Raw genomic sequence first — 12,716 nt, 5'->3', positions numbered from 1 at the left:
TTAATCAACTTTCACAATAGTTGCTGATTGATTTTCTGTCAACAGCTTATTGATTAACAAACTAATTGTTTCCGGTCTATTAGTTTTCACAAGTCATGTTTTTGTTTGGTTTATACTTAAATACGTGTATTTGCCGTAAACAAACCTCAGAAGCACTTTTCCATGAAGATTATATACGACTTTGTTTTAGTGTAAAGTATGCAACACACAGCTACGGGTGACAAGGTCTGGAGTTCTTGCTTCCCTCTAAGTTCCTTAACATTCACTTAAAGTAATAAGAAGTGATTTATGGGATATTATGAAGCCTTTTATCTCAAAGCTACATCAACATTTTCATTATGATTCTTATAATTACATCCTGACTCTCCTCTGTGCAGTCTGACCATTGAAACTTCTCCTTTGATAATCAACGAGGTTTTATCAAACAACCCATCCGTTTTATTGTAGCAGCCTTCAGCCGTCTGAGGAGAGAACTATTTGTGAAGCCAACATTCCCCAGAAAGAGCAGCTCAAAAGCAATTATCTGCTGTCATTACCAGTTGTAAGTGCAAATAATCTGCTTGAGCTTTAAGACCAATTTACAACGGCAGCCACCCTCGTGCCCCAGAGCTCTCTTTGTAATTAGAGCACTCCACATTAATATAAACTGCTCCTTCAGTAATAAGCTTCTCCAGACTGCCCTCCATCTTCATGACACTGTCCTTTATTGTGAGACATCTCCAGACTAAAGTCAAAGGAATGTTCTGTGTTTTAGTAACAAAGAGAGCTGCACAGATGTATTTCTGCAACCAACAGGAAGTCATCATCTCAGCCAGTTGGATTTATTTTATTATTATTACAGAAAATAATCTCTGTCACAAATAAACGGTTATGATTCTTACAGGTTTTGTTGATCAAGATAATCTTCACAAATGAACAAAACTATTATGACGTTTGAAGTGTAAAGTAAGTAAGTTTTTTTAGGACACGTAAAAGCTTCTAAATTAACCAGAGAGGTATCTACTGACCTATTTTATATCAGAGAACCAGGCGGCAACCTGGGCTTAGTGCCGTGTGAAGTCAAAGCTTCATGTGTTAAAGCTGCATTCTCTCTGCTGTCCACCAGGGGGCGACTCCTCTGGTTGTATAGAAGTCTATGAGAAAATGACTCTACTTCTCTCTTGATTTATTCCCTCAGTAAACATTGTAAACATGAGTTTATGGTCTCAATCTCTAGTTTCAAGTCTTCTTCAATACAGCATGATGTTCATTTAGTAAATGATGCTCCATTTAGAGTCAAACAGACCATAAAGCAGGGGATGCTTTAGGGCGGGGCTACACACTGATTGACAGGTCTGTTCATTGGTTGCAAAAAAAAACATGACGAAGGCCACAATCCACAATGGGGACTGCAAATTGGCCGAACTAGAGGCTTCAAAACATCAGATCACAAACCGAGAAACCAGAAAAATGAAACACTGTCTTCAAGAAGTGGTAACAGGAATTGAAAACATGCTGACTCATGTCTGGTTTTAGGACTCATTCCTGCAGAACTCTTTTGTTGAAGATCACTATAAAACTTCTTTGCTTTCAATCAATGATGTGTTGGACTCATGGAAATGTAACATTCACACAGAGCCACATTTCCAGAAGATAATAAAAGTTGTACCATTTCTACAGATGAGTGAGTCGAGTCACAAACAACAACCAGTTGGACTCTTCCTCATGCCGCTCTACTGATATTGACTGTTTTGTCCCGTGCAAACTTCGAGGAGCAATATCCGCTGATGGGCATGAGAAAGACACTGAAATGTAATTTGGTATTAATTGTGCATTGGCTTGGCCGCAGTAAACAGAGATGACATTGATGATATCCATGCCTCTCCCACATGCATCGCATTGTCCCAATTCCATGCTTTAATGAGGTTTAAAGATCACACCAGAATAACGCTACAAAGATGTTTTTCTTCCCCTTTGTTCACGTCATATGTGTCCACTGTTTAAAATTTACTAATCTATTAATTTACTTTATCTCGTCCTCTGTATCTGATCGAACAAATCCAATTTTGGATGAATATAGCCAATCATTTAACCACCACAACCCTTCTTCCAACATGCTTTCTTTCATGCTGATTGTTTTCTCAGTGAGGTGTTTTTTACTGGAAACACAGATAATGGTTCTATTGAAGCATCAGGCTTATTTCTATTCAGGCTGATGTTATTTCATCCTGTTAAAAAAAGGTCAGTGAACTCTTAACGCTTCCTGTGGCTTCGGTTCCCATTGAGATCAAAAATGTAACTTTCATTCTTTAACTGGTTCAAAATTGAAGGTCAGTAACGTACTGGCAGCATAATTACATCCACAGGTTCGTCTTAAGGGACGGCTGGCCTTTAGCTTTATTTATTACTATTAATAATTGCACTGGGCTGATTTCTAAGAAGTGTGTTGATACATCATGATTACTGTATAAGAGATTAGCAGCAGGTCCTGAGTCTATTAACTCCAATGGGAGAAGTGAACACAGATTATTTTGATTATTTTGCTCCATAGTCCATTAAGTAAATATTGGACGCATTTTCCATAATCAACATATCATCCAAACACACCATAACGATGCCCACATGGCTTTGTATCTGTACTAGAGGTCAAAAACATATCAATGGGCTGATCACTTGAGCTAAAACCTGATTGTGTGATTTGAAGAATCCGAAAAAAGGGTGAAGTTGTTGACTTAATATTTCTGTCGGTTCTGAAAAATAGACTTTTAGTTATAAATGTCTGTTGTTTTTTACAGTTTAGAGTGTCTTTTTTTATCATTTGTTGGCTACAGGTGGCCTTGAGTGGAATTCAAGTGGCAGTTTGTAGAGAATCAAGCTGTAAAGGGCAGATTCCTCCTCAACCTCTGCCTCTGTAGGACTTGTACTGTAGCTCTGTGATTAACTGTAGATGTCTCACAGTCTCCACTCAGAGCTGTCTGAGTGATTATGTTCCTTCAATCTCTATACTGAAGGTTGGCAATTAGAACACCAGGGTTGTTAACCTGCTCTTTGCTGCCAAATATAGCATGTACAGGTTAAAGAGGGGCGGGCCCAGAATTGAACCTTGAGGGACACCGCAGGTCAGGGCCTTGCATTTGGGTTCATTGTTTCCAATAGTATAATAATAATTCCTACCTTCTTGACTTCAAGTATTACTTCAGCCAATTTGAAATAATTCCAGATAAAAGCAAACCATTAACATTTGTTGGCTACAGATGGCATTGAGCGGAATTTAATAAGCAGTTTGTAGAGAATCGAGCTGTAAAGGGCAGATTCCTCCTCAACCTCTGCCTCTGTAGGACTTTGTAGCTCTGTGATTAACTGTAGACGTCTCTCAGTCACCACTCACAGCTATCTGATTATGGTCTTCAATCTCTACACTGTAGGTTGTCAATTAAAACACCAGGGTTCATGACCTGCTTTTTCACTTTAAGTGCTTTTTCCTTGAGGTGAGAAACAATCCTGAGCCTCTTCTTTGCTGCTAAATATAATGATCTCGTTTTCTTTCTTGTTTAATTGTACGACATTTTGAGACTTCTAGTTATTTATTTGCACAGAGCATTTGCATAATATCTCTATGGCCCTTAATCATTTGATGAGTGGGCTAAGTATATTTGAGTATCGTCATCATAATTATAATAAGCAAGGTTCTTGTTCTGAAAGATGTGGCCAAGTGGGAGCATGTACAGGTTAAAAAGGGGCGGGCCCAGGATTGAACCTTGAGGGACACCGCAGGTCAGGGCCATGTGTTTGGGTTTATGGTTTTAAATAGCAACTAAATCATTCCTACCCTGTTGTCTTCAACAATACCATTTACAATTGTTCCAATCATTAACATTTGTTGAATACAGACGGCCTTGAGCGGAATTCAAGAAGCACTTTGTAGAGAATCGAGCTGAAAAGGGCAGATTCCTCTCTTTACTGCTGTCTGAGTGGTTATGGTCCTTCAATCTCTACACTGTAGCTTGATGACTCCTGTTATAATTTGCTGCTCCACTCGAGGCTGAGATTGTTTTTATAACCAAAATTACACTCATGCATTCATTCTCACATTCTTGTCCCATCGCTTTTAAAATGATGACTTTACTTTAAAAGTCTAAACCAAAACAATACACTGATGTGATTTGGTTTCACATAGAATCTTTTACTACAATACTAAAACAGCTGAATCTTTTGTTGTTGTTTTTCAGACTGACAATAAACGCAGAATGCCAGCTGCAGCTGCACAACTTTCCGATGGATGAACACTCCTGTCCGCTCATCTTCTCCAGCTGTGAGTACAATCTCGTTTTCTCTGTCGGGCCAGAAGTACCCAGTGTGACAAACTATAATATTTGTTTTGGAGTACCATATTTCATCTGTCTAAGGTGATTATGTTGTTATTTGTTTCCACACAGCAAGTGCTCCGTGAATATGAGCCTATGTTAGTGTCCATCACTGCAGTCACGGCTGGCTGAGCCTCCTCTGTGAGAACAGAAGCCCTGGAGTGGCCTCTGACAAGCAAATGCGCTTTTAGAGGTTTTTTGTTTTTTGTAGCTGTGAATGAAATGGTGGAGGACATTCATGGCCCAGGGACTGAAGGACAATTTAAAAACATTCACGTATCACGCCACAGCTCCTCAGAGCTGGCTGTGACGGCTTACGAGTTACGAGATTAAAACGAACCAGCAGGGAAAGGAAGCCCCCTGAAATCTAGATATTGTATTAGTATAACAGATGAATTATTGAACTGGTTACTGGGGACAGAACTCAAAAAAAACAACTCAGTATGAAGGTATTACTAACATGTTGGAAGGTCAATCAAATGACTAAAAAGAGATTATAAAACAGCCACAAAGAGACGAAAAATGACAGAGATAAAAAAACAACAACAAGAATTACCAGTGAGTCTCTCAGAGAAATAAATTAATCGTAAAGAAAAACACAAAAAACAAAAAATCAATCACAAAGACAAGTAAAATGACCTAAATACACAAAAAATGACCACAATATAAAAGACCACAGAGGACTCAAACGACCATAAAGAAAACAAGAAAGGACCACAAAGAGATACAGACGGAAGAAAAAGGACCACACAAATGAAAACAATCACAAATAAACAAAAGAAACAACCTTAAAGAGATGCAATCGACCACAAAGAGACACCAACCAACCATGGATAAGTTAATAATGGACTACAATTTTGTGCAAAATGACCACAAAGAAATGTAAAATTACAGCAAAAGATAAAATGACTGTTGTTTTACATTTCAGTCTGAGTGTCTTGCTCATATGTTGGAGGGATGGGGGGCCTTTTACATTTCCACTTTCTCATAATAATAACTTTATAATAATATAAGCTGCTCATGGTTCCAGGCTATTTGGAATTACAAAGAGATGAGTGTTCTGCCCGTTGCCTTGTCATCAAGGAGACCAACATAATACCTCCTGTATCATGATTACTGCCAATGTGTCATACCTGCACCAACATGCATTCATCTGCAGGCCATCATAGGGACGGCATGTTGTGTCCTTAGCCCCTCACTGCTTTGTTGGTAGCCATGGCAACATTGGATTAATCTGACTCAGCAGAAGCTGGATAAAGTACAGTAAACTGAATGCATTTGAGTGCAGTGAAGTGTTCAACTGCATAATGTCCAGTGGCAAACTGCCTCCACATTACAAGTACTATTACACATAACAACAATCAACACATCTGTGTCATATACAGTACTGTGTGTGATTATAATGCGTCATAACAGATCAATGTGGATGTGAATCTGTAGTGTTCTCACCACTGCAGCTTATTAGAGCTTTAAACCTGTTCCAACACATCTGTGGACTTCCTGCTGTGACCCATTAAACCAATTTCCTCACCGAAAGATATCACCAGGTGTTACACTGGTTTCCACGACGACGTCCCTGTTTTCTGATTAGGTCCGATTTGCCTATCTTAAAAAGCCCATCATGTTTCTGGGGGAAAAGGAATAATCAACTGAGTGCAATGAAAGTATCACAGCTCTACAGTTCCCCTCAGCTCTACTGAGCATTTTAGCGTCTTTTAGCTCGCTGTTCTGTTTCTACCGTCTCAGCGATCTCATTTTGTGATTTTTAACAAACATGCTCCAAATGAAGCACCACATGGCAGACGGACACATCAGCAGCAATCTGGTGAACATAGCGAAGCATGTAGCAACTCAAAACCAGAGTTTTCCTTTTAGAAGGTGGTGGAGACCCAAAACAGAGTTTAAAGGAGAGTGAATATTAGATTAGCATTCTCCAGAGGTCAGAACAACAAAGTCCTGGTGTGATGTTAAGAGTGTAAACTTAAAATGATATCTATCTAATGCACTTCTTCCTGTTAGGCTAAAGTGTATTAAGTCTTATGAATATTGTTGAATTTTGCCTTGAGCCCGTTAGAAATGGTTTTTTCAAATGTCGTACATAATAATGCCAATCTGGTGTTGCCATTCATAAACTTTACAGTTTCCAACATAAAGCTTTTATTTTCAGGTTTGAGGTCTGAATGTTTAATTGTAACATTAATAGCAGATGAGAGAACTCAAATGTTAATGGAATTCATTCATTAAGCACGTTTGAAAACAATTAGTAGTTTGGGCAACATCTTCCCTCACAGTTAATGTTTCTGTTCATTGAAAGCCTATTACATCAAATTGCTAGCAGGCAAGATGATAATTCTGTTAGCTTTTCCTTCTTAAAATGATTGTGTCTGTTAAAGACGAGAAAAAGAGCCGGTCTAGTGCGACACCACGGCAGGAATGGAATCATTAACCCGTCATTAACTGATCGATTGTAAAAGCACTGCGAGGCTCCGTGTGCATCATGTGAAGGTCAGGCCCACCATCAAGATGGATTCAGTACATTATTGAACCAAAGCTTTCATTTAATCTGCTTTCCTTCCTGCCTCTGTCGGCGTCCCCAGACTGTCTCTTTCATTAGCCTCCAGCAGGAGACAAATGTTGCTCCGGGTGGCCCTCGGCCTGCCTGCACAGGACATCCGTCACCAGGATGCTCCATGTTAGCGCCATGGGTCACACTCACACATGTGCTCGGTGTAATTGCAGATGGATACCCACGAGATGAGATGATTTATAAGTGGAGGAAGAACTCTGTGGAGGCGACCGACCAGAAGTCCTGGCGTCTCTACCAGTTTGACTTCATGGGCCTGAGAAACACCACGGACATAATAACCACCACCGCAGGTAGGTCTACAGAGATCATGTGATTCCTTCTCTTCATTAGTTGATTGTGTTTGGCACATCAACTGCAGATTGTGACCTTTTTTAAACATTTTAAAGTTAAAGTCCAGCTAACCTGGTTGGAGGAGAAGAAACTTAGTAGGAGAAGAGGTTTCCCTGTCTGAGCCCTGCTACCTACAATAGTGACATTCAGTTTGTGAATTTAAAAAGTCCATCCAAAATAAACAAAAAAGCAAACCTTCTGTCCCATCATCACTTATTTGATGTCATGTCTTTGTTTACACTGAGCTTGCAAAAATGAGAAAGTACCAGTTCTAAAAACATCCGTTTTGCTAGCTGCTAGCTGTCCGCTCTGCTTTTTCTTTACTTTCTTTTTTCTGGATTCAGCACATCACAAAGTCTGCGGGATAAGTGTTGACTGACAGATTATCTGGTGGTAGCAATGTGCTTTTCTACACTATGACAAGACTGAAGATAAAGCATTAACTTAACTCATTAAGGCGGCTAGCTAGCTGGCTAATTCCACCATGACTTCATGCTACAGTTTCAGAACAAAGAAACCACTAAATGAACTGCTAGTCTTGGTCTAGGTTTTTTAAACATTCCTCAACACTTCACCGTTTTTAAATGACTGTATATGAAAGCTGGTACCTTTTCAATTTGCTTCTGCTAAACCCTAGGATGCTGTCCATTGTTATGAGTATGGATAGTTCTGAAAGTTCTGTAACTGGTGTGTTATGTTGAACAAATACAGTGTAAACTCTTCACAGGCTCATTGAATGGGTAATGCTACTCCTAACTAACACTTCTCTCTATAGCCCAGATGTTATTGAAGACCTGGATCAATGAAAATGTACTTCTAACATGCAGGACCTTCAGAGGTCTAGCCCTGACCCAAATTTATTTAAGATAGTTTTTATTTATTTTGTCATGTTTCTCCGCACACAGGTGACTACGTGTTGATGACGGTGTACTTTGACCTGAGCAGAAGGATGGGCTACTTCACCATCCAGACCTACATCCCCTGCATCCTCACCGTGGTCCTCTCCTGGGTGTCCTTCTGGATCAAAAAAGACGCCACGCCAGCCAGAACGGCTTTAGGTACTCCGGTCTCTCTGCACCTCGATAAGTTAGTCCAAACCAGGACACAGTGCCGGCTCATGTCTGCAACACTTCAGCTGTTAGAGATAAGAAGACGCCATGTTGAGGTCTTTCTCTGGAGGCACATTTTAATCATGTTTTCCTTTGAATATTCTCCGTCTTACTGTTTATCTATACTGCATGGATATTTGTTATCTGCTTCTCCTGTTTTGTTCTGTTTCTTCTCTTTTGTGCATGCTCTCTACTTGTTGTTGTGCAGTCCTGTGGAACGCTTTGGTGAAGGTAATTGACTTCATCCATTTGTATTTTCTTTTCTCCGTTAAAATTGAATCAGTGTTTTCACGTTTGAGTGAGGTGGTGTAGGCCCAGGCCTTATATTAAAGAATCACACACAGCTATTTCACACTTTAAGGCGGACATTACAGAAACGTAAGTGTGTGTGAAGACTCAGTTATACTTTTCCAAAAGGACGGATGAACCGACGTGAGCTGAAGCAGAACTTTGAAGAGGAAACATTTGGATATTTTATACTTTGTGCAAGTTTCTCCGTGTTGTAAACCAACATTCTCAAAGCTCTCAATGTTTTCTGCTCATCCACGTCTTCGTAGTTAGAAAATGTTGGATGTGCACGGACAGACGAGAACCTGCTGCACACAGTCTGATGGTGTGACGACACTCGCCATCCTCACTGATACTGTAATGTGCCTCTTTTGAACAGAACAAGTGCAAACTACTGAACAGTCTTTGCAAATGTTCTGAGAACTTATATATATCTTTTGAACCAAGCCATTCTAAGTAAAATCTGACATTCAGCAACCCCAAGTAGCCCGAATGGAATTATCCTTTTTATCATAACCACATTTTTACACCACAGCGACAATTGAACTGTGAGTTTGTCAGTTGAATCAGGCTCCTTTGTTCATTCGAGGTCATTCCTTCTGATTTAGTTCAGTCTCACTGCTTGTATAGGTGGAGACCAAAAACGAGAGAATATGTTAAGTGCAAACCATGTAACTGTCTCGATGATTTGAGCCCTAATAACAGATAGTTAGCACGCTGACTTAGCTCAGGTTTCAGTTAGCACTTGTACCTTTTATGTTTGACTCGTTATACACAGAAGCTCACATTTAGCTTCCTGTCAGTAAATATAAATGTCTCTCTTCGAACCTGCTGCTCATTCTTTTGTTCAGAGCAACAAAAAAAACTCTGTTTCACACAGCACACGGGCAGACGGCAGGTGAGTGTAATCACTGTGGCGAAGCAGAGGTTCGAGGAAAATTGTGAGGTGTCCGCCTGAAATAGATTGGGCCAGCTTGTTACCATGGTAACCCCAGTGAAACAGTCAGATGTTTTTGCTCTTACAGGCATCTCTGCAGTGCTCATGGAGGAGGAGATGGGAGGGAGGAAATCAGGTTTATCTGGTCACATGGAAACACGTTGGCTTCTAACTCAGCAGCTAAGTGTGAAGATAAAGATGAGCTTACTTTCACTATCAGAGAGGCAGATCATGAATACAGGAATCCTCATGAGACCCGTTACTACTTTACCACTGACTTCCTGTTTTGATGCCGGTAGATGTGGTTGAAACAGAAAAATGCAGATAAACTTGATTAACTAAGATAATCTACATTACTATTTCACCTCCTCCTCATTATAAAAGCAGAGCAAAAGCAAAAGTTCCATGTCCGCATTGAATCCATTTATTGATCACCTGTTATTGAATGCATCCCCCCGACTTCACCGGCTAATAATAATAATAATAATAATACATTTTATTTCTAGACCGCTTTTCAAAGTTCTTAAAGACGCTTTGCAGATATTTAAAATAATCATTAAAAGCTACACACTAAAAAGAACACACAGCATTCGTCACACATTAAAAGCAGTTCTGAAAAGGTGAGTTTTGATTTCTGATTTGAACATTGAAAGATCATCAGCTGTTTTCCTTGTCTCACTTTGCCACAGGGATGTTTTTGAGGCGGCTGCTCCTTTTGTCTCGATGTGATCGGGCCTGAAGCTGCACTAATCAATATCTTTATATGAAGAATTGATTAAATTACTTTGTGTAATATGAAAGAATTCAGCCGAGATATTTATCACACGACTCTGCAGACTCTGAAGTGTTTTAGCTTCTTTCAGCTCTCTGTTTTGGTTTCATGACCCATGATGCTTCTGTTTTGTTGTCATGTTCCCGACTAAGACATTTGCATAAATCTAATCTGATTAGTGAAGTCTTTTCTTTTATCGACTGAGTTTTATGACATAATGTTTCCAGGTTGTCTGTCCGTCCCGTATGTTCTCGTGAGCAGAACTTCTTCAGATTTGGTACAAACACCTTTGTTTCCTCTCAGATGCATTTAAGGTATTGAGACAAGCTTCAAGATGAGAGCTGAGATTGATTTATGGGTCAGAGGCTGGAGGACGGAGGAGACAAAGAGACACACAATAGAGAAATGAGACGAGCAGACTGTACCAATAATTTAACACAGTTTTAAGATGTTCTTCAAGATAAGAAAAAAAGTCTTTATTGACTTTCATTTTCATCTCCCACCCAATATGAAACTGGAGCGTCATCTCATTCCTGAGTTTAAAGTGATCTTTGATCCGTCAAAGCTCCGACTCAAACACTTTTTAATATTGTTAGTTCTTTGTCCACAATTTTTAATAATTCTGCATTCAGTCATGCTTCTTCAGTAAAATGAACATCAGGCGGAGTTACTAGTTAAAATAGGCCTTTAAATAAAGTTGATATGTCACAGTCAGACCTTGAGGATCTCCTGTAGAACCTTTAGATGATTCTGTCCTCTCTGTCCTCTCAGGTATAACCACGGTTCTGACCATGACGACCCTCAGCAGCGTGGCCCGGACGTCCCTCCCCAGAGTGTCCTACATCACGGCCATGGACCTGTTCGTCACCGTCTGCTTCCTGTTTGTGTTCGCCGCTCTGATGGAGTACGCGACATTGAACTACTACTCATACAGCACCAGAAGACCCAGCTACATGGAGCCAAAGCGATCCGTGAGTTAGCCGTCATATGTTTTGTCATTTTCAACAACACAGGACATTCCCTGACAAAGGACTCTTATAAATAAAAAATAAAACGTATTATCCGTCTTTCGTCAAATTCAGATTGATAGTATTCTACATTTAGCTACAATCGGCTTCATTTATTTATTTATATAAGATGTAAACATACAAGAATTTGTCTTAAAGTCTTATCTTATCTCTGATGTAATTGATTTCTCCCAACTTTATCAAAGTTTTTGGGTAAACATGACTATGATTACTAAAATAAAACTGTGTCTACAAACAAAACAGATGGATGCAAAGATTAGATTTCCATGGTTCACTAACAACACAAAGGTGACTTAAACTCTGTTTAACATCTCTTCTTCTTCTTCTTCTTCTTCTTCTTCTTCTTCTTCTTCTTCTTCTTTTTCTTCTTCTTCTTCTTCCTCTTCTTCTTCTACACCTCTTTCTTCATCTTCTCCTTCTCCTCTTTCTTCTTCTACTCTTTCTTCATCTTCTCCTTCTCCTCTTTCTTCCTCTTCTTCTCCTCTTTTTTCTTCTTCTTCTTCTTTTCCTCTTTATTCCTCTTTTTTCTTCTTCTTCTTCTCCTCTTCTTTTTCTTCTTCTTCTCCTTCTCCTCTTTCTTCTTCTCCTCTTCTTCTTCTTCTTCCCCTTCTTCTCCTACTCTATCTTTTTCTTCTTCTTCTTCTTCTTTTCCTCTTTCTTTTCTTCTTCTTCTTCTCTTCTTCTTCTTCTTCTTCTTCTTCTCCCCTTTTTTTTCTTCTCCTTCTTCTTCTTCTTCCTCTTCTTCTTCTCTTCCTCCTCAGAACTACTCGGTCCTGGATGTGAGGCCTCCTCACACCGTCATCGCTCTGAATAACTCCCTGTACTGGCAGGACTTTGAGGACGTCTACGAGTGTCTGGACGGTAAAGACTGCCAGAGCTTCTTCTGCTGCTTCGAGGAGTGTAAAGGAGGCGGCTGGAGGAGAGGACGCGTCCACGTGGACTTGTTGGACCTGGACGCTTACTCACGCGTCTTCTTCCCGACGTCCTTCCTGCTGTTCAACATCGTGTACTGGGTGGGATACCTCTACCTTTAGCACACGGCGAGGAGGACGGCACGGTTTGACAAAAGAGGTAACGCCAAATAAAACTCTTTCCTGTGCTACCTGAAGAAGTTACCTGGATGAGCAGAGGTCTTCAGGTCTGATCATCCTGAGACACAGTGAGGAGGACGGGATGGACTGTGTGTCAACGGCTGGTGTTGTAGGGAATGTACCGTTATTATACAGCCATCAGTCAAATCCAGTTGAAGAAAAAACCCGAGGACGTTCAAACCACTCATAGTGCCTTCCTCTGGAGGGGGTGGATACAGATCTGCTACAATA

The 12,716-nt window shown here is 40.1% G+C and overlaps 1 protein-coding gene across 1 annotated transcript in view; it reads left to right on the top strand.

Annotated features, from left to right (window-relative positions):
• Positions 1-12,716, top strand: part of LOC129094383 (gamma-aminobutyric acid receptor subunit gamma-3) — a 40,033-nt gene extending 27,317 nt beyond the window's left edge. The window contains exons 4-8 of the mRNA XM_054602534.1: positions 4,209-4,291; positions 7,083-7,220; positions 8,166-8,318; positions 11,138-11,337; positions 12,156-12,716. Coding sequence (XP_054458509.1) covers positions 4,209-4,291; positions 7,083-7,220; positions 8,166-8,318; positions 11,138-11,337; positions 12,156-12,428 — 847 coding nt within the window. The 3' untranslated portion in view covers positions 12,429-12,716. The remainder of the gene's footprint in view (positions 1-4,208; positions 4,292-7,082; positions 7,221-8,165; positions 8,319-11,137; positions 11,338-12,155) is intronic.

The sequence above is a fragment of the Anoplopoma fimbria genome, chromosome 8 (genome assembly GCF_027596085.1).
Source record: "Anoplopoma fimbria isolate UVic2021 breed Golden Eagle Sablefish chromosome 8, Afim_UVic_2022, whole genome shotgun sequence".
In the NCBI taxonomy this organism is placed as follows: domain Eukaryota; kingdom Metazoa; phylum Chordata; class Actinopteri; order Perciformes; family Anoplopomatidae; genus Anoplopoma; species Anoplopoma fimbria.
The sequence above is the reverse complement of the archived record's forward strand: the minus strand, read 5'-3'. Positions and strand labels throughout refer to the sequence as shown.